The sequence below is a fragment of the Jaculus jaculus genome, chromosome 4, assembly GCF_020740685.1.
Source record: "Jaculus jaculus isolate mJacJac1 chromosome 4, mJacJac1.mat.Y.cur, whole genome shotgun sequence".
Classification (NCBI taxonomy): Eukaryota; Metazoa; Chordata; class Mammalia; order Rodentia; family Dipodidae; genus Jaculus; species Jaculus jaculus.
The window spans coordinates 123,735,282-123,754,848 of record NC_059105.1 but is presented as its reverse complement, the minus strand read 5'-3'; the positions used below and the strand labels follow the sequence as shown (position 1 = coordinate 123,754,848).

General features: G+C 40.4%; 1 protein-coding gene across 2 annotated transcripts in view; it reads right to left on the bottom strand.

The window, feature by feature from the left end:
- The window catches only part of Sptbn1 (spectrin beta, non-erythrocytic 1), a 239,020-nt gene that overhangs the window by 148,024 nt on the left and 71,429 nt on the right, over positions 1-19,567 (bottom strand). For both annotated transcript variants that reach the window (XM_004668948.2, XM_045146796.1), the window contains exon 2: positions 17,731-17,925. In XM_004668948.2, the coding sequence (XP_004669005.1) occupies positions 17,731-17,878 (148 nt within the window). In that variant the 5' untranslated portion in view covers positions 17,879-17,925. The remainder of the gene's footprint in view (positions 1-17,730; positions 17,926-19,567) is intronic.

Sequence of the window (19,567 nt, the reverse complement as noted above, 5' to 3'; positions counted from 1 at the left end):
CTTACTAAGTTATCTAAGCTGGCCTTGAATTTGAATTTATTTTATAACTCAGACAGGCCTTAAACTTGTGATCCTCCTCTCCCAGCCTCCTGGACAGAATTATAGACCTGCATTACCAGATGCAGATCAGAAGGCAAATTTGATTTACTCATTACAACTAGAATTTTTTTTTTTTAATTATTTACTTGAAGCCGGGAGTGGTGGCATACACCTTTAATCCCAGCACTTGGAGGCAGAGATAGGAGGATTGTCAAGAGTTCAAGGACACCCTGAGACTATATAGTTAATTCCAGGTTAGCTTGGACCAGAGTGAGACCCTACCTTGAAAAAAAGGAAAAAAAAAAAAAAAAACCAAAGAGTTAAAAAATTATTTACTTGATAGGAGAGGGAAAGAGATACAATGTGCACACCAGGTCCTTGCCACTGTAAACCAACTCCAGACACATGTGCCATTTGGTGCATCTAACTTTACATGGGTACTGGGGAATTGAACTGGGACAGCAGGCTTTATAAGCAAGTGCTTTTCATTGCTGAGCCATCTACCCGCCTGGGAGTGGGGGTAGAGTTAGGGTGACTGGATCCTGAAGGGCAGGAAAGGCTGCACTTGCTAGAAATTCAAGATCATCTGACATCTTTTGCCTAATTTCCTAGAGACCCAGTTTTTTCCACAATCAAACCCCTCCTGGAAGGGAGGTCTTTCATAGGATTTAAACATTGTGGTTGGTCAAGTTCAGTCCCTGGAACTTGGTGCCATAGCTAATCTCTTCCTGAGACAGCCCCTAGCCCTAACCAACCAGCTGGCCCTCTGGTTCACCTGGGCCAAAAGACAGCCCGTCACCCTAAGGTTATAAATACCTTTGCAAAGGGAGGGCAGAGGCTCTCTCTGGTCACCTGGGAACTTCCAGATGTGGGTGAGTTTTTCCCTCGGCTGGATATTAGATGTCTGTTGTACGACAGTGTGCATACAGTTAAAACACATGAAATACTAAATACTAAAATTGAGCTGGTAAAATATGTTATTTTTTAAGTAAAAGTTCAATAAAGACTGAGGAGAAGTGCACTGCTAGGCAGGGAAGACAGCAGACTTAGAATCACATATTCCCTGTTTATGAAGGGAGTTCCAATGAGGTGTTCTCAAAGGTTATCAACCAATGTACTGATCCCCCCTCCCACAAGCCCTCTGTTCCAACCATAAGAAAAAAGAACTTTACTGAGAATCCTGCCAGCACTCATTTTGATAACAAAGGGCCATATAAATTGGTTATTGACTTCAAATTGCCTGTAAGTTTCACATTTGTGTTTAGTGCTGGGGAGTAACCTCTACTGATCAGTCACAGCTGGCGCCAGGCATTATGACTGCTACCAGGCCAACATTCATAAAACTGCTTAAAACCTTTGATGTCAATACCTGTAAGACTGCTTATCCAAAACACAAAGGAAACCAACTGATATTCTAGACCTAGTAGCAACATATATTGAAGCAAGCATATATACATTTACCCAATTTAGAGATGTGTGCACAAACAAGATGCTTCCATGTGTATAGGACTGCCAGAGCAAATGTTAGATCAGTTTTCCTTACTCTGAAGATTTTGTGAAGCCCTGTCATCAACTGCTCTGAAGTAATAAGACTTGCCCACTCAGATAAAGAATGCTGATACCTTGTCAACATAGGCTTGTACATAGTTGGCTATTCAGGATAATTTTAGGGTATTAAAGTCTCATAAAGACATAGGCCAAGGTTCTTATTGATCAAAAAAATTGTGCTTATAGTTGGCGTATTGAAGAAGATTAAGGAAGGGCAACTGGCAAAAATCATTACACAGGAAAGAGGCCTGTAATCTAAAGTGATTATAATCAGAGTTAAAGTAATTTGTGCTAATAACACTCTATAAGAGCCTGCATTTCTGACTCATCAAACATAAAATATTAACAAAAAAATTAATGTGAAACTAACTCTTGAGTGAAAATCAAAGTATTTATTTTCTCTTTCCTCCTGAAAGACAAAGGTTGCTATCATCCTATATCAATACACACTCTGCATCTCACTGTGTACACAGAAACCACTGAGAAAATGCCAAAACTCACCTTGGTAACAAAACAGTATAAGCTTTCTAACTCCTCAGATATATCTTTTATCACCAGATGTGTGTGGGGGGCACTGGGGCTTAATACCAACTAAAGACTGAATGTGTTAGGTGAGCCCTTTACCACTGATCTATACTGTCAGCCCTCCATATCTTAAAATTCACATTACCCTATCTGTTTAGTATATAAATTCAGTATAAATAAATGCCTGATATTTTTTTTAAAATGTCAGTTCATTTAGGACCAGCTCCCCTTTAAAATTTGCCATGCTTCTCTTGTGTTTGACAGGCAGAAACAGAAGGAAAATACCCTGTAAAGCATCTAATTCCTAACTTTTAACCCTCCTATAGACTACAGGCAATGCTTGGCTCTCCTGGGAAAGGTTTTAATAAGCTCAGCCACCACAGATGTGACACACAGATACTTAAACCATCTCTAAGTCTTACTCTCATTCTCTAAAATGTATCATAGGGAGAAATACAAGATTTCTCCTTACTTCCCATGAATTAAGAGTATTTGGAGATCTACAAAATACTAATGTGAAGGAAGGCAATTTACATGAGGACTGCAAAGGGCAAGTCAAAGGCATCAGAGGCTTTCAGTTAGCACCCAGGAGGCTAGAAGCCTCTGATTCATATGACCACTAATGCAGGATGGGGCAAATTACAACCTGGTTCAGAAATTCTCAGACTGGAATCTATGAATTAGAGAGCAATGTCCCTGACCAAAGACTGCTAACATTACAGTAATATTCTACAATGTTCTCCAAGATGAAAGTAATCCACAAACTTAAGTATTATAAATAATCCTCCCAGAAATTTAGTCATATTCCTTCTTCATTATCTCCTGATAGCAAACTCCAGCTGTCTCAACACAAAGGAACAGAGCACTAAAGCTAAATTGCCCCCACAGACCACAGCCCTTTCTGGCAAGAGCCAGCCTATTACTAGGACTTTTCTACATTTACCTTAGTCATTGTTGAAGGAGGGCTGACAAAAATCAGTTCACGAAGTTTAAAATATTTCTACTATACTTTCCCTTAAATCAGTCTTAATAAATTTAGGAATATTCAGGGTCATTTTAAGTGCACTGAGTACAAACCTAAACTAGGGAAGCTCAGTAACAGCAGACACCAAGAAGATCACAATGATTTTCAACATTAAAAAAGTATTTTTTCAGGCTGGTGAGATGGCTTAGCGGTTAAGGCCCTTGTCTGCAAAGCCAAAGGACCTCAATTTGATTCCCTAGTACCCACGTAAGCCAGATGCACAAGGTGGTACATGCATCTGGAGTTCGTTTGCAGTGGCTGAGAGCCCTGGCATGCCCACTCTCATTCTCTCTCTCTCTCACTTTGCCTCTTTCCCTCTATCAAATAAATAAATAGAAATTTTAAGCCAGGCGTGGTGGCGCACGCCTTTAAACCCAGCACTCGGGAAGCAGAGGTAGGAGGATTGCCGTGAGTTCAAGGCCACCCTGAGATTCCACAGTGAATTCCAGGTCAGCCTTGGCTAGAGACCCTCCCTCGAAAAACCCAAAAATAAATAAAAATTAAAATATAAAAAATAAATTTTAAAGTGTTTTTTCAAGCTGGGCATAGTGGTGCACACCTTTAATCCCAGCTCTCGGGAACCTGAGGTAGGAGGATCACTCTGAGAATAGAGTGAATTTCAGGTCAGCCTGGGCTAGAGCAAGACCCTACCTCAAAAAAAAAAGTCTTTTTTTTTCAGTGTTTTTCCCATTTTCTAAGATAAGGGTTAAGAGGCACAAATGCCCTTAGAACACCACAGCAAACACAACCACAGCTTACCAGTGTCTTTAGGCTACCAGAACATGTGCCCTCTGAATGTTCCTGCTTTCCCACCTTAGTAATATCTTCAACATGACATATGCTTCCTTCAAAAGATTTGTTTTCACATGACATAGGAGAAGTTATGGAAAGAGGACTTTCTGAGCCCTTCTCTAATGGATATCAAGATAGTTCCCCATGGAAGAAAAAAGTAGTTACCTTTGGTATTCCAATGAAAGATGAAATAAATTGTACTTAGCATGTAACTTTGAATTAAATACTTATTTCCATAATAAAATGTATAATTAACAGTTCACATGGATGTCTATGTGCAGACACTGGGCTAGGCACCTTCCACATTATTTTAAATTCTCACAATGATCTCACAATACAGTATACTCATCCTATAGGAAAAACTTGCCTACTCTCTCATAGCCAGTACCTGGCACAGCAGGGATTTCTGAGACCATTCCTTCTTCCTCACCATCAGCCCTGAGATGGACAGTCTGAATCCAAACCCCACACAATCTGGGTCTTCTGGCCCTAAAAAGACCCCCAAAGTGCATCCAAACAAATAGGTAGAATACAAACATGTGAGGCTAGGAAAATATGACACACACACACACACACACACACACACACACACACACACAGAGACACACTTCCAAATACAGCCAGTTTTGCTGATTTACTAGCTCAATACCTAACACAACTCTCATTTGCTCAAACATCTGACTTGCAAGACCTCATATAACCAAAATCATACTCCTTGTCCTTCTTCCTTTTCCATCTCCTCCACAGCTGTTGGCAAGGCAATTCCTGGGAATCCTAACTTAACACCATAAGTCCTTGTTCTAGCTCTTTTAAGCCCTTGTCACAGTCCCAGTTTCAAGGCCTGTCTACCCTGAAGAACACCATTTTCCTAAAATGCCTTCCCCCTCCATGTAGCCTCTCTCCTCTATATGACATATGAGAGAAATTTCAGATCCCACCATATCCTGGAACACACATCAGAGTTTCTCGGGTTAACTAATTTAGGGGACTCAGGATCTCTGGAGGGCAGACTCTATTTGAAAGTAAAAATTCTTCTGAGATGAATTTTGCAAACTGACCTTTGTAAGATAAGGACTAAGCTCCTTAGTATAGTATTCTAAGCCTCCTTGTCCACTCTTAAAGGAGGCTCCCATTTACTAACTCAGCCTAGAACTCCCTTCCACCTGCTAACCCCACAGACTTGTTTGCCCTTAGTGACCTGCTGCTATATTTCTAATATTAATTATAGTACCTGGTACATAGCAGACACTCAGTCAATATTATAATCATTCATTCACTAATAAATTACTAAAATAGTAACATTCTGATTCACAAAGCTTAAAAAAGAGACCCCTTAGGTATACTTTGAAATCTTGTTAGGACAGCATACACCAATGCCACTCATAGTAGCATTTTAAAAAGTAGACTAGAAAATATAAGAACATTTCATAAAATAAAAATAAAGAATACTTTGTGAAATTTAAGTGTGTGCACATACACATACAAATTTATGTATGAAAATACATTTATGTATCAATAAGGTTACCAATATCAAATATATTTCCTGATAATATGGTAAACAATTGTTCCTTTCAAAAATCACAAATCAGGGCTGGAGAGATGGCTTAGTGGTTAAGTGCTTGCCTGTGAAGCCTAAGAACCCCGGTTCAAGGCTCAATTCACCAGGACCTCATTAGAGGTACAAGGGGACGCACACATCTGGAGTTCGTTTGCAGTGGCTAGAGGCCCTGGCGCATCCATTCTCTTTCTCCTCTCTCTCGCTCTGTCTCTCTCGCGGGCTCTCTCTCTCTCTCTCTCTCTCTGTTGCTCTCAAATAAATAAATTAAATAAACAAAAACTGTTAAAAAAAATCATCAGTTATTGACTAAATCATCACAATTCTTTTGTCATTCATTTAAGTTACAAAACAGAAACAACATCCTCCATCATAAAATTCAGTAAGACAATACTTATATTGAGTGTGCCAATTAAGATAGCTCCCTAAATAAGAGGGAGTTAACAAAAACACATGGGAATCCCTGAAGATTACAGATGATTAAATGCACAAAGAAAGCTGCACACCTGTTAATTCTGTGTTAGGGTTTTGGGTTTCACATTAGTATCAGGTGCATTCTCCAGCCCTGCCTCCCCTCTATCCTGTAGGCAGTCTTGAATACCTCTGCATTATTTACAAGGATCCACACCAACACTGGCCTTCCTTCAGATGCTTGGTGACAGAGTACAACCCTATGGAAGGAGTGTTTAGGGGCTTAGCAGAACCTCTAAACACACACTAATCCCCAGCAGAACAACCAGTTCTGGGTATAAACTCCTGTGTGGTCACAGAAGACATATGAAGGGCTGAATTGGTCAGTAACCTTATTTTCCCAAAATTAGTACATGAAACAGTTTCAAGACCCATGGAACTTTTATACATATGTTTCTGGCTAGAGAAAAATGTAAAAACTGACAAAATCAAACTGAGTAAATGATATACTGTTGTTATTTTGAGTTTAGAAAGTTATTGGGTTGTTTTTCTTGTCAGTCATTAATAAAAAAGGCTTAAATCACACACCAACTTAAACAATGACAGCAGCACTCTGCTCAGTTTGTAGTCTAGTTTAAGGGACAGGCAATTGGCTTTTGGGTACAGTGGCAAAATGTAGTATTTATTCAGTAACATTCTGGTCTTTGTCATCCTTGACAACTATACTTACCAAATATGAAATGTCCCTGTCACAATGAAGTATTCCAAGGAAGAAACTTTGGCTAGAATTTGTAAGAAACAATTATAAATCCTAAAAAGCTAATTGCTCAAATCCAGGAGGCTGATGATAACACTTAGAAAAGACAGATGAATACTAAGTACAAAGTACTACGAGTGAGTGGTTCTGTAGATATGCCCTCCATAAAGCACCCTTTTCTAAGAAACACAAAAGGTAAAGAAGCAAAGATAGAAAAGCTTCAGTAATCTGTAAACCTAAAGGACGAGTGTTTAATCAAAAGATAGCAGTTGTGACCCAAAAAAGGGTAAGAGTCTACATCAGGCACTTACAGCAGAAAAAGAGGCAGAGACCAGTATAACAGCATTGTGTGAAGGACACCTGATCCACCATGTAATGGTTTGAGTTGGTTGGAATACCCCACACTTCCAGGAGTATCTCTACTGAGCTGACTTTATAGTTGGTAGATCATATGCTTTTAAGAATGAATATCTAAAAACAAATAACTTGATCAAAGAAAGGGTGAACTCCAGTATTCTGACTTTCTGTGAATCAACTGGCCTTGCTTGGGTGTTTTAAGAAAAGGTTTATTTTAATTCAGGGGACTAAAACAGAAAACCAGAGACTGGGTGACTTAAATAAGACACAGATAGAAGTGGGGGTGATAGCACAGCCAAGTTTCTGGTGAAGACCCTCTTCCTGAGTTATTGACAGCTGGTGGATTTTCACAGAGCAGAGTGAAAAACCATCTCTCTCTCTTTTTGGTTTTTCAAGGTAGGATTTCGCTTTAGCCCAGGGTGACCTGGAATTTATTATGTAGTCAGGGTGCCCTAAAACTCACGGCAATCCTCCCCTCTGCCTCCCAAGTGCTGTTATTAAAGGCATGTGCCACTGTGCCTGGCTAAAAGCCATTTCTTATGTCAGGATATGAGGCTCACTCTTAAGTTCTGCTACCTCTCAACTTAATCACCTTCCAAACACAACACCTCCAACTGGGGGGCTAGGGATTCAACCTAAGATTATAAAATGGGATACAAGCATTCCAGTAATGTGCATGGAAAATATCTCAAAGATATGCATCGAAGACTTTTTTTTTTTTTTTTTTTTTTTTTTTTTTTTGTCTTTTGAGACAGGGTCTTGCTATGTAGCCCTAGCTGACCTGTAACTCACTATGTAGATCAGACTGGCTTTGGGCCTGCCACAACCTCCTGCCTCTGCAATCCCAAGCACTGGGATTACAGGCAGATACTGCCATAGCTAGCTGGTTTCAAACTATTAAAGGAATTATCTTGGGCTGGAGAGATGGCTTAGTGGTTAAGGCACATGCCTGCAAAGCCTAAGGACCCAGGTTCAATTCTCCAGGTCCCACATAAGGCCAGATACACATGGTGGCACATGCATATGGAGTTTGTTTGCAGTAGCTAGAGGCCCTGTCATGCCCATTTTCTCTCTCTTTCTCTCGCCCTCCCTCCCTCCCTCTCTCTGTCTCTAATAAATAAAGATAAAATCTTTTTAAAAAGAAAAGAATTATCTTTAAGAAGTAGAGTAGGAGAGGGTTTGAGAAAAAAAAACATTCACTGTCTATTTCTGAAGTGCTTGAATTTTTTTTCAACACATACATACATTGAAATGGGTAGGCCCTCTACAAAACTGATTGAGAGGAGAAATACTGTCAAATTGTTGGTTACAGTTGTTAAGGAATATGGCACAGACTATCTGGCAAAGGATGTCATCAGAGTACGTCAAATGCAAGAAATGAACAAATAAAACTTTTGGCTCATTTTCTTAGGGAAAAAAAAAACTAACATAGAGGCATATTCTATAGGACTGACATAATGTGCCTTTCTCTTTGTTAATTTTATTTATTTTAAAATATTTTTATTTTATTTGAGAGAGAAAGAGGCTGGGGGGGATAAGGATGAGAATATGGGCACACCAGGGGCTCTAGCCACTGCAAATGAACTCTAGACACAAGTGCCACCATGTTCATCTGCCTTACATGGGACCTGGAGAATAGAACCTGGGTCCTTAGGCTTCACAGATATGCGCCTTAACCACTAAGCCATCTCTCCAGCCCCAATGCTACCTACTTTGAAGGCTTTTCCTCTTATTCCTTATCTGTGTGTACTATATAAAATATAAGCCACAACCATAAAACTATTTGTAAAAATAACACGTTTACTATATTTCTATTTTTCTTTCTTCAGTACTGGGGATTGAAGCCAACACCCTGTTTTTAGGCAAGCACTCTACCACTTATTTACATCATTAGCCCCTTTGACTTTTCCAAGATTAAAGTTTTATGTTTTATTTTTATTTCCAATTAAAATGCTGATTTCCAAACTGCTCAGCTTATTCTAAATAACCACATGTTCCACAAACTGGTCAGGAATGTGGGCATGCCACCATGTGATTCAGGGAACATAATTTACACAAGACATAAAATTCACTAGACTGACCCAGGATGCTATTCAACTGGACTAAAAAATTTTTGTCTTCCTTCTGAACACTCAACAGCAGAATTATGAAAGGAAGAAGTCCCACCCACATTTTCACTCTATATTCAACTTTTTTATACACATGCATGATTATCACTAGTCTCTCATACATTAAAAAATGTGTATCTCAAAGACTTACTATAAAAATGTAAAAATCTGACAAATAAAACCTACTGAAATAAAATGTTGGACATTTGTAAAATTTCTGAGTATATGGCAATAGTAACATTATTTAAAATATATCTACGTTTTTGCCAAGTATGGTGATTTATGGCTATAATCCCAGAACTCAGGAGACTGAGGCAAGATAACCAAGAATTTGAGGACAGTCTGTGTTGAAGAATTTAGAGATTCTCTGTTTGTCAAAATTGTATAATGAAGAACCTTTCACATGAAGCTTTTCTGTTATCAGTCCTGCCATGTGCTCAAGGCAGATTCTGGCATCAGCAAAAGACACTTCTGTGCATTTTGGGCATTACAGTGATATGAGAGCAGTGTGCTGTGGGTAAGCTATTTCATCCCTCTGACCCTTCAAATGATTCTACTTTTACACTTTATAAATGATCAATGTCTCTCATACAATTGTTATGGGATTAAAAGACTATTGTTGCCTCTCTGATCATTTGGGAACTTCCAGCTGTGGGTGAGTTTTTCCCTCAGCTGGCTGGGCCTGTGACCTAGCCCAGGCCCAGCCAGGAGGTGCCCCTAGCCCTTACTCTCCCCATATAGGTTCTTTATCCTCACCAGCTCCCCACATGGCATGAGTTCCTTGAACTTTCTTTTCTCTTTTCTCTCCATGCTTTTTTCCCCCAGATCCCTATCTGGTCATATGGACTTCTGAGCTACATGTGGCCCACATGGGCATTTGGGCTCCACTTGGTGTACTTCTTCCAACTTCATCTCTCCTTACCTCCCAGCCTTCCCCACATTCCCTTGTAAAAGTTAAATGAAATGTGGTTTTTAAAAAATCATTTTCCTGAATCTGGAACTGTCAATTCTTTAGTTAGTTTACAGATATGAACTCATGGCTTGGGTTTCCAGAAAGCACCCTATAACCCCAATTTCCCCATTACATAATGGAGGTTCCACTGAGAGATCTTGAGAATGATTTTTATATAAACTGCCACATTTTTATTTGGTTTCCCCACTTCTATGAGCCCCTGGTACTTTCTAGCAGCTGCTCCCATTGGCTGCACAGGTACTCTGGATCCTTTATACTTTAGTAGTTTCTGGGAACAAACAAACTCTCCCCAAAATTTTACTCATTTTTTATAGCCTCACACTGAGGAAGACTGAAACCGAATGGTTTGCATTTTGCTTGCATGCGCTACCTCCCCTTCCCTCCCTTTCTCCCTCCTTCTCCCCCTTTCTTCTCTCCTCTACTCTCCTCTCCCCTCCCCTCCCCCCTTCCTAACTCTACCATGCTTCTTGGCCTGGCCTGTTCCACCCTGCTGGGATTGGAGCCCTATTGAAATTCATTATCACTTGAAGCCAAACTGGTATGTCTTTTGTAAAGGTGACAACCTTTACAGATCCCAAGGCCAAACTCCTCTATAGTTTGTGAACTGGTTCTGCTGAGCTGAGATGGAGGGGCCTCATGGCCACATGGTGGCCTGGAACCAAAGACCCCTAACCTGAATGTCTTCTAGGTTTTTATTTTTTTAAATATTTATTTATTTATTTATTTGAGAGTGACAGACAGAAAGACAGATAGAGGGAGAGAGAGAGAATGGGCGCGCCAGGGCTTCCAGCCTCTGCAAACGAACTCCAGACGCATGCGCCCCCTTGTGCATCTGGCTAAGGTGGGTCCTGGGGAACCGAGCCTCGAACCGGGGTCCTTAGGCTTCACAGGCAAGCGCTTAACCGCTAAGCCATCTCTCCAGCCCTCTTCTAGGTTTTTTACCTTTTCTATTACAAGCCACTGTTCCACAAAGACACATGGTGCCTGTAGGAGATGGCAAAACAGAGCTTCAACTCCTGCTCTGGGCTCTGCCCATCTTGCAGCACAGGCCTAGACCTCATCGCCAGTCAGAGTCTGAGGGTCTCTAGCCACCTAAATGAAGGGGAAACTGAAAATGCTCCAGCTTAGCCCCAAGTCTAAGTGCTTCTCTGTGACTGTACCACATGCCTCCTTCTTCCTGTAGAGCTGAGGCCTGAGGCTATGTCAACTGGGTGTGGGAAGTAACCAAGATGTCTCTCAGGAAATACAGAGACACAACGGGAAAGACATGCCCAATAGTGCTCACTACCTGCAGTGACTTTTCTGCCAAATTGCTGTATGACAAATATATCTTCATATAACTGTACATCATGTATTCATGCAGGTACTATGAACAGTAAAATGAGCTAGGCCTATTATCCTAGCTACTTGGGAAGCTGAGGCAGGAAAATTACCAATGATAGCCTGACTCCACATTTTTAAACCATATGACTTTAAAGTAAAAGATAGCTTAGCAGTTAAGGTGCTTGTCTGGGAAGCCTAAGGACCTAAGTTTGTTTTCAAGGGCTAGAAACCCTGGCATGCTCTCTCTCATCTGTCTCTCTCATATCAACAAAGGGTAGGATTCCTATATTTAAGGTAATAAAACTAAATATTGCCTTTAAAATAATACCCTTTAGTCCCTAAGACCATTCTGAAGCATTTGCAAGTGGGGAGACCCATATCCCAGGCTCCCACAGAGCAGAGAAGGGAAAGCGGTCCCAAGAAACCCCTTCCCCCAGCAGGGCATATAGGCTGTTAAGATGGGAGTGAATGTGGAAGTCTTCACACTTGGGCCTATCTTGCCAATGGCACTGCTTATATGCTGCGATGTAAGGCATACAGGGCTGGGGGAATGCTGGAGATACTCAAGCTTGGGAGCGGTCAAGGAGGATAGCCACGGGAATACTGTCTTGCACTTTTCTTGCTCTCAGAGGCACACAGGCGGCATATGTGTCTGCGTTTGTTTGGGGAGAAACAAGGAAATTTGGGTGAGGACTCAACTCCAACAGAGCCCTAATTTCTTCTCCCAAATCTGGTGGGAAGGATGCCAGCCTTCTTTGAGAATATGCATGCCAGGATTAGGAATAACCTGGCTTTAGACTCTTCTTTTCACTTTCCTCCACTTTGTTTCAGATGGGACAAATGGCTTCCAAGATAGCCTACAAGTCTCTACTAGCCTGTCCCCTGAAAAACTGGACTCATTTAGATAACACAGGGGAGAACAGGAATTGTCCATTACTTCTCTCCAGAGACTCAAAAAGACAATCAGAAAATATACTAATGTAACTACAGGTACCATAGAGGAGGAAATTCTTATAAATTCTTAGTCAACATCTGATATTTGTAAGAAATTACAAAAATTGGTAACCAAACCAGACAAGAGCTTTAAAATAGTTGCTCTAGGTGGCAACTTCTGTTTTAATTATAAGGAGGAAGCCAAGAAAAAAGGAAAAAGGGACTAAAGAGGGAGGAAAAAAAAAGGGGGTAGATGTCACCAGGACATCATGATGGTAATGAAAGTTGCTCAGAGAAGGGCATTTAATTGGGTAAAATCTAAAATATGATTACCTGGTGCCAAGGTTTCAATCAGTAGAAAAACTAATCTTATAGTTAAGGCCTCACTCATTAACAGCTCACTGATGCTAATTTGTTGTGGTTTAAGGATTATAAAAAAAACTGGCTTTGAGACTCTCAGTAAAGTAAATTAGGTTCCTCTGTTTATCAAGGTTCGAACTATTAGAAACTGAGTCTTAAGATAGAGGTTCATGTATGTAAGGTATGTAAGTGCTTATATATGAGTGTTTAATTTCCAAAGATGAAGTACTCATACCTAAAGACACTGTGACTTTAAAGACAGCTGCTGTTTTATTTATGCTCTTTTTTTTTTTGTTTGTTTATTTGGTTTTCGAGGTAGCTCAGGCTGACCTGGAATTCACTATGCAGTCTCAGGATGGCCTCGAACTCACAGCCATCCCCTACCTCTGCCTCCCGAGTGCTGGGATTAAAGGCAAGCGCCATCATGCACAGCTAATTATGCTATTTCTATTGAATAGTCATCACTAGGGTTAATTACTTAGGTTTAAGTGATTTAATTACAGCAATGATAATTTTCATCTTCCATTTAGGTAAAATATGTTGGGATATCTTGCCTAAACGTTCTCAATTTTAAGTCGTGCGTAAAAAATAAAATTGTTTTATGTAAATAAAAATTTCTATGGTACCTAAAATCAATTGCTATCAAGATTAAGCTAAACACATTGGTTGCTAAATGGTGTTTTCTCTTTCAAAACAGATTTGTCAAGGGTAGTATTAGAGCTTAGCTGTTTTGGCTTAACAAAGACCAGACTCTTCTCTATTATATGTAAAGTAACTGTCTCATTTCTGGCATTTCAAGTCCAGTGCTTACAACAAAATTAACCCCTAAGACATATTCCCTACTTTAGAGTACAGTCTCATGCTCAAACAATGGTGCTCATCTGAGAGATAATTTCAAGCTCTGTGGTTCTGTTTCCAATGTCCCCTGGGTAATGGGTACCTACACAGGTATCTGAACTAATTAAAGATATTTTCAAACACAAGTGCTGAGACTTCATACTATCTTACTTGTCCTTTTCTAATAATTTCTAGATTAAATTAATTGGTTTAGATTTGTAATGTTTTCAAGACTGATAACAGGTTCTGCCTGTATTTATAACTTAGATATTTAAAGACATATATACTTTCTATGCCTTAGATATGGCTTATGCTGCCACAGGACAGATTTTTCAAGGTAGGGTCTCGCTCTAGTCCAGGCTGACCTGGAATTCACTCTGTAGTCTCAGGGTGGCCTCAAACTCACAGTAATCCTCCTACCTCTGCCTCCCGAGTGCTGGGATTAAAGGTGTGCACCGCCACACCTGGCTCTGGCTTCTTATCTTTTGCCTAGCTCCGTAGAACTGTTTTTCCACAGTCAGAACCCCTCCTAGGAGGGAGGTCTTTTATGAATTTTAAACATTTTATTTGGTGAAATTCAGCCCCCGGAACTTGATGCTAAAGCTATCTCTTCCTGAGACAGCGCGTAGCCCTAACCAACCAGCTGGCCCTCTGGTCTACCTGGGCCAAAAGACAGCCTCATCACCCTAAGGTTAAAAATAAAAATACCTTTGCAAGGGGAGGTCAGGCTCTCTGGCACTCTGATAGCTTGGGAACTTCCAGTTGTGGGTGAGTTTCTCCATTGGCTGGGTTTGGCAGCCCAGGCCCAGCCAGGAGGTCCCCTACCCCTTACTCTCCACATGGGTTCTTTATCCTCTCCAGCTCCCCACATGGCAGGAGCTCCTTGAACTTTCTTTTCTCTTTTCTTCCCATGCTTTACCCCCAGACCCTTATCTGGTCACATGGACTCCTGAGCTACACGTGACCCACATGGCTTTTGGGCTCCAGGTGGTGCACTTCTCTTCTCCCCACTTTATCTCCCAGTATTTATCTCCCAGTGTTCCCTTTTCTGTACTCCTCTGTAAAATCTGAATAAAATGTGGTATTTTAAAAATAAAATAAATATTGAGCCAGGCATGGTGGTACACAACTTTAATCCCAGCACTCAATAGGCAGTATTAGGAGGATTGCTGTGAGTTCAAAGCCACCTGAGGCTACATAGTGAATTCTAGGTCAGGCTGGGCTAAAGTGAGTACCTACTTCAAGAAATGAAAAAAACCTCTTGTTGGGCTGGAGAGACAGCTTAGCCATTAAGCACTTACCTGTGAAGCCTAAGGACCCCGGTTCAAGGCTCAATTCACCATGACCCACATTAGCCAGATGCACAAGGGGGCGCACACATCTGGAGTTTGTTTGCAGTAGCTGGAAGCCCTGGTGTGCCAATTCTCTCTCCCCCTCTCTCTCTGCCTCTTTCTCTCTGTCTGTTGCTCTCAAACAAATTAAAAAAAAAAAATTAAAAAAATTTCTTGTTGAGACAGTCTTACCATGTCCAGGATGGACTCAAAATTAAAATACCAAATCCAACAGTCTCAAGTTCTGGGAGTGTAGATATGTGCTACCTGTCTGATTTTGATGAACTGGTAATAAATGGATTGCATTTAGTATAATGCTGAAGCATAGTAGCACCATAATAAGCACTTGCTATTACTATTGTCATGCAATTACTCTTTTTTAATTTTTCTCTAGGCAGGGCCTCACTCTAGCTCAGCCCAACCTAGAACTCACTAAGTAGCCTCAGGCTGGCTTCAAACTCATGACAATCCTCCTACCTCAGTCTCTCAAGTGCTGGGACCAAAGGGATACACCACCATGCTCAGCTACAATTACTCTTTCTTTGAAAGTATTTTGTTTATTTGCACATGTGTGTGTATGCGTATATGGGTACACCAGGGTTTCTTGCTGCTGTAAACAAATGTCAGATGCTTGTGTCAGTTTTTGTGTCTGACTATAAAGCCCTAAATAGATGTTAGAGAATCAGACCCAGGCTGGCAAGCTTTGCAATCAAATACCTTTAACTACTGAACCATCTCCCCAGCAAAGTAATACAATTGTTTAGAGACCTGTAATGAATCTCTCTGGAAATCTGGGACAATGATCAACAACACTATGAACATCAAGGGTCTTGCTTCTAAATATGTAGAAATACCACCATACAATACAAAACATCATCAAAACAACAAAAGATAACACCTAATGAACTGCTCTCAAGTTTGCAAGTAAATGTGTCCTTAACACAGGTTTTCCTGGAACCCAGTTGGGAAACTCATGATCAAAGGTCAAAGGTATCTGGTCACTATCAGCATACAGGTCTTAAAGTTCAAATGAAGATTCATGAAAAAAGGATGGTGTTAAAACACCAATCAATCCACCAGCACACTCTTAGGTCACAGTTACCAGAAGGGTTCATGCCAATGAACTAACTAGGAAACAAAATGCTGACTCTAGAGTAACTGATTCAATCATTTGTTCAATCACGATGGAGGAAGATCTTCAAGTCACCAATGAACAGACAACTATCCTAAAGACAGAATCATTTTCCCATGGAATCTAGTTTGCTGCATTCCCAATATCCATTCCTCCTTCCTATTAAATTCCAAATTTTCTAGCCTAGCTGTCTGGGTGGGACTGAGCCATCTCCCTCTCCCTCTCCCTCTCCCTCTCCCTCTCCCTCTCCCTCTCCCTCTCCCTCTCCCTCTCCCTCTCTAGGGTACATTCTGTTTAGATGAGGTTAGTCTGCGCCATCCTATTTTCTAGCCCAAATCATGATCAGTCAGCCCACAGTGATGCAGATGTACTCTTTTCTACCAAGAGACTTTGCTTATGAAGAGAGCCTGCATTAGCAAATAAAGGCAAGTAGAGAGGGGAAAAGTGGATCTAGAAAAAGGCAAGATATGGTGGCTCATACCTTGTAATCATTCAGGAGGCTCAAGGAGGATGGCCTTGAGATCAAGGCCAGCCTGGGATACAGAGTGAGGTCAACCTGGACTAGAGTCCCTGTTTCAGAAAACAAAAAATAAAACAACACACACTGGACCTGATCATTGAAGCTTAGAAGTCTTATTTGAAGGCCTTATTTGCCTACTATGTGACCAATAAATTCTCTGTCACTTTAACCACTTTGGGTTAGACTTCCTTTTGCTTGAAAATGGTACATGGTTCATGATCCAAGTTCATTATAAAGATAACAGAAAAATGAACTGTTTGCAATTAATAGTAAAATTACTTGCTCATGACCTGACTTCCCATTTATAATAATTAAGGACACGGAGGAGAAAATTATTAATTCACTTTTTTTTTCAAGGTAATCTTTCATTCTAGCCCACACTAATCTGGAACTCACTCTGTAGCACCAGGCTGGCCTCAAACTCACAGCTTTCCTCCTAACTCTGCCTCTTGAGTGCTGGCTGGGATTAAAGGCATACACCTTTCTAATGCACTTTTTATTTCTCTTCTTAGAAATAATCCTATTGACATCTCAAAGTGCAGAGACAAGACCTTGAGTGCTTTGACTCTTGTTTTCTACATATTTGATGATGTTGAGTGTTCAGAGTGATAGAACCTTTTCTTGATTTCAGGGCAATTTTAAGGTAACACACTCCCCACCTCAACAGGGCTGCTGTCAAAGTGTGTTCTAAGTTTTCCATAGCATCAAGGAATGCGCAATCATATAATAATGGTATTCTCCCCCTGATGCTAATGAGCCAATGACTAAATTATTTGCTAACAGTATTAAATGGGCTTTCAGCACATGAAACTATCACTTTTCAGATATAAAGCCCTAGCATGTGATACTAACCAACTGTGTCCAGTTCAGATGAGCACTAGGTACTCTGGTTAATTTGGATATTTTGTATACTTATATTTGTTATATGTAACAGTACTTGTATATATTCTATGTAAGATGTATAAAAAGTAAAAGAAACATTACAAACTTTAGCAGCTCTTTTGAGTGCTATAAAAATCACTCTGTACTCTGAACTATTTTGACCTAATGTACTCATAGCTTTCCAAATATAACTAACCTTATAAAAGGGTCAGCTTGACATTATGGACCATGTTTAAGCAGAGGTGAGATGATCTTCAAACAGAACAGCCATGACAGGAACTGGTGGACAATTTTAGACCTCTAGGATAGGCATGGAGACTTACCTGCCAGAGCCTTGATACGGGACCGCTCAAAGAGTCGCGCAGAGCTGTTCTCGTTGTCCCAGTCATCCACATCCCAGCGATTGTTAACATCGCTATACTGCTGCTGGATCTCAATGTTGTCATAGTCTGTGGCTACTGTGGTCGTCATTGTGAACTGTCTCAGGTGCTCCTCCACATCAGCTCCTTCTTAGAGGTCTGTGAGAAAGATGAGGAAAAGCTCATTTATATAACCAATGTGAATACAGTCTCTATGAAACTTGCTGGGAAAACAGTAAATAGAAAGTAATATAATTAGTGCTGGTCCAGAGTAAGTCTTCCAGAGTCAAATCCAATTTTGAACTTCAGGTCCATGATCTTAGCCAATCTACTTAGTAGTTTTCCCAACCATAAAAGAGAAGATAACATCACAGGTGCTTGAGATGATGGATGCTGGCTGTCAAACCAATGATTCCTCCTCCTTTCTAAAGTTTAAATTGTGGGTTTAATGTTTGATCAGGGCTATATCAACACCAACTTGGGCCTCTCTGAATTAACTCACTTACTCTTATTGGTTCTCACCATAAACTATGATATTCTGGCTTCTCATGCCTAACATGTTATATAAAAGGACATTCTGTAGTCTCATTTTCATACTAAATTACATTTCATATAATTAAGATGCACCAAAAAGAGTAAGTAGGCAGTAAGTACTGCAATTATTCGTATGATTGTTACTACAAATTCCATGAGTAATACCAGTAACTACTCCTCAGAAACCCACTGAGGGTCATGGTACTTTTCCAACATAAACATGAAATAAAAACTTCTGACCCACTGGTGTCTGCACTTTATCACAGTACCCTCAGAGGATTGACTAGGAAGGCATGTTTAAATATGGCTTCTCCATTCAATACAGCTATTTACTTGCTTAACCTATGCAAAGGACTTACTTCATGCTTAGTGCTCTGCCATATACCAGGGGTAACAACAAATGACATTAGTGAAGTTTATGTTCTAATAGAAGAAGCTGAACAAAAACACTCAAGGAAAGACAGGAGAGTTTAAAAAAATTCAATGCAGAGTAGAATTAGAGGAAGTGCCTGTTTGAGAATGAATGAAAACCACTCTGAGTCAGTATTGAAACTAAGATTTCAAAGGAAAAAATATATATACCATGTGCAGACCAAGAGGAATGCATTCCAGACAAAAGAAGCACCAGGATATACTCAGTGTGTCTGGAATCCACTCTGGAGAAGGAGTGGCTAGGAAGTGAGGCTGAGGAAGAAGGAGATAGGGCCAGGCCAGGGAGGGCTAAGTTGAACACAGGGGGAAGTCACTGTGGAAACTACTTGAAGTTAGTATCTGACATCACTGGTGTGAGCATCTAAAAGATTTTCTTGGTGTGTTGTGGAAGAAAGAAAAAAAAAAAAAAACACTCCGAGAGACAAAAACAAAAGCAGGGCTAGTTGGAGTCTATTCCAGAGAGTGGCTTGACCTTGATAAGAAGGGAGTTGGTAAGATATGAATGTACTGGGGAGGGTCCCCTGACAGGACCTGGTGAGGCCTGGTTAGACCTAAGGAATTAGCCAGGCTCTGTTCTTAATTCCAGTTGGTACAGTTCAACTCCTACATATTTTAAACTTCACCATGGGATTCTGGGTCAGCCAGGTATAAAAAGTTAAGTAAGCTAACTTTAAATTTAATAAGGAGATTGGGTTGAAGATGATTTCTCTTTCAGTGGTACATCTCCCAAGGAAAAGGATATTGTTACCTTATCTCCTCTCTCGCCCTCTCTTTTCCCATCCCTCCTCCCCACTTTTAAGATTAAAAGGTTTTATAACATCTTTACCTGGATGCT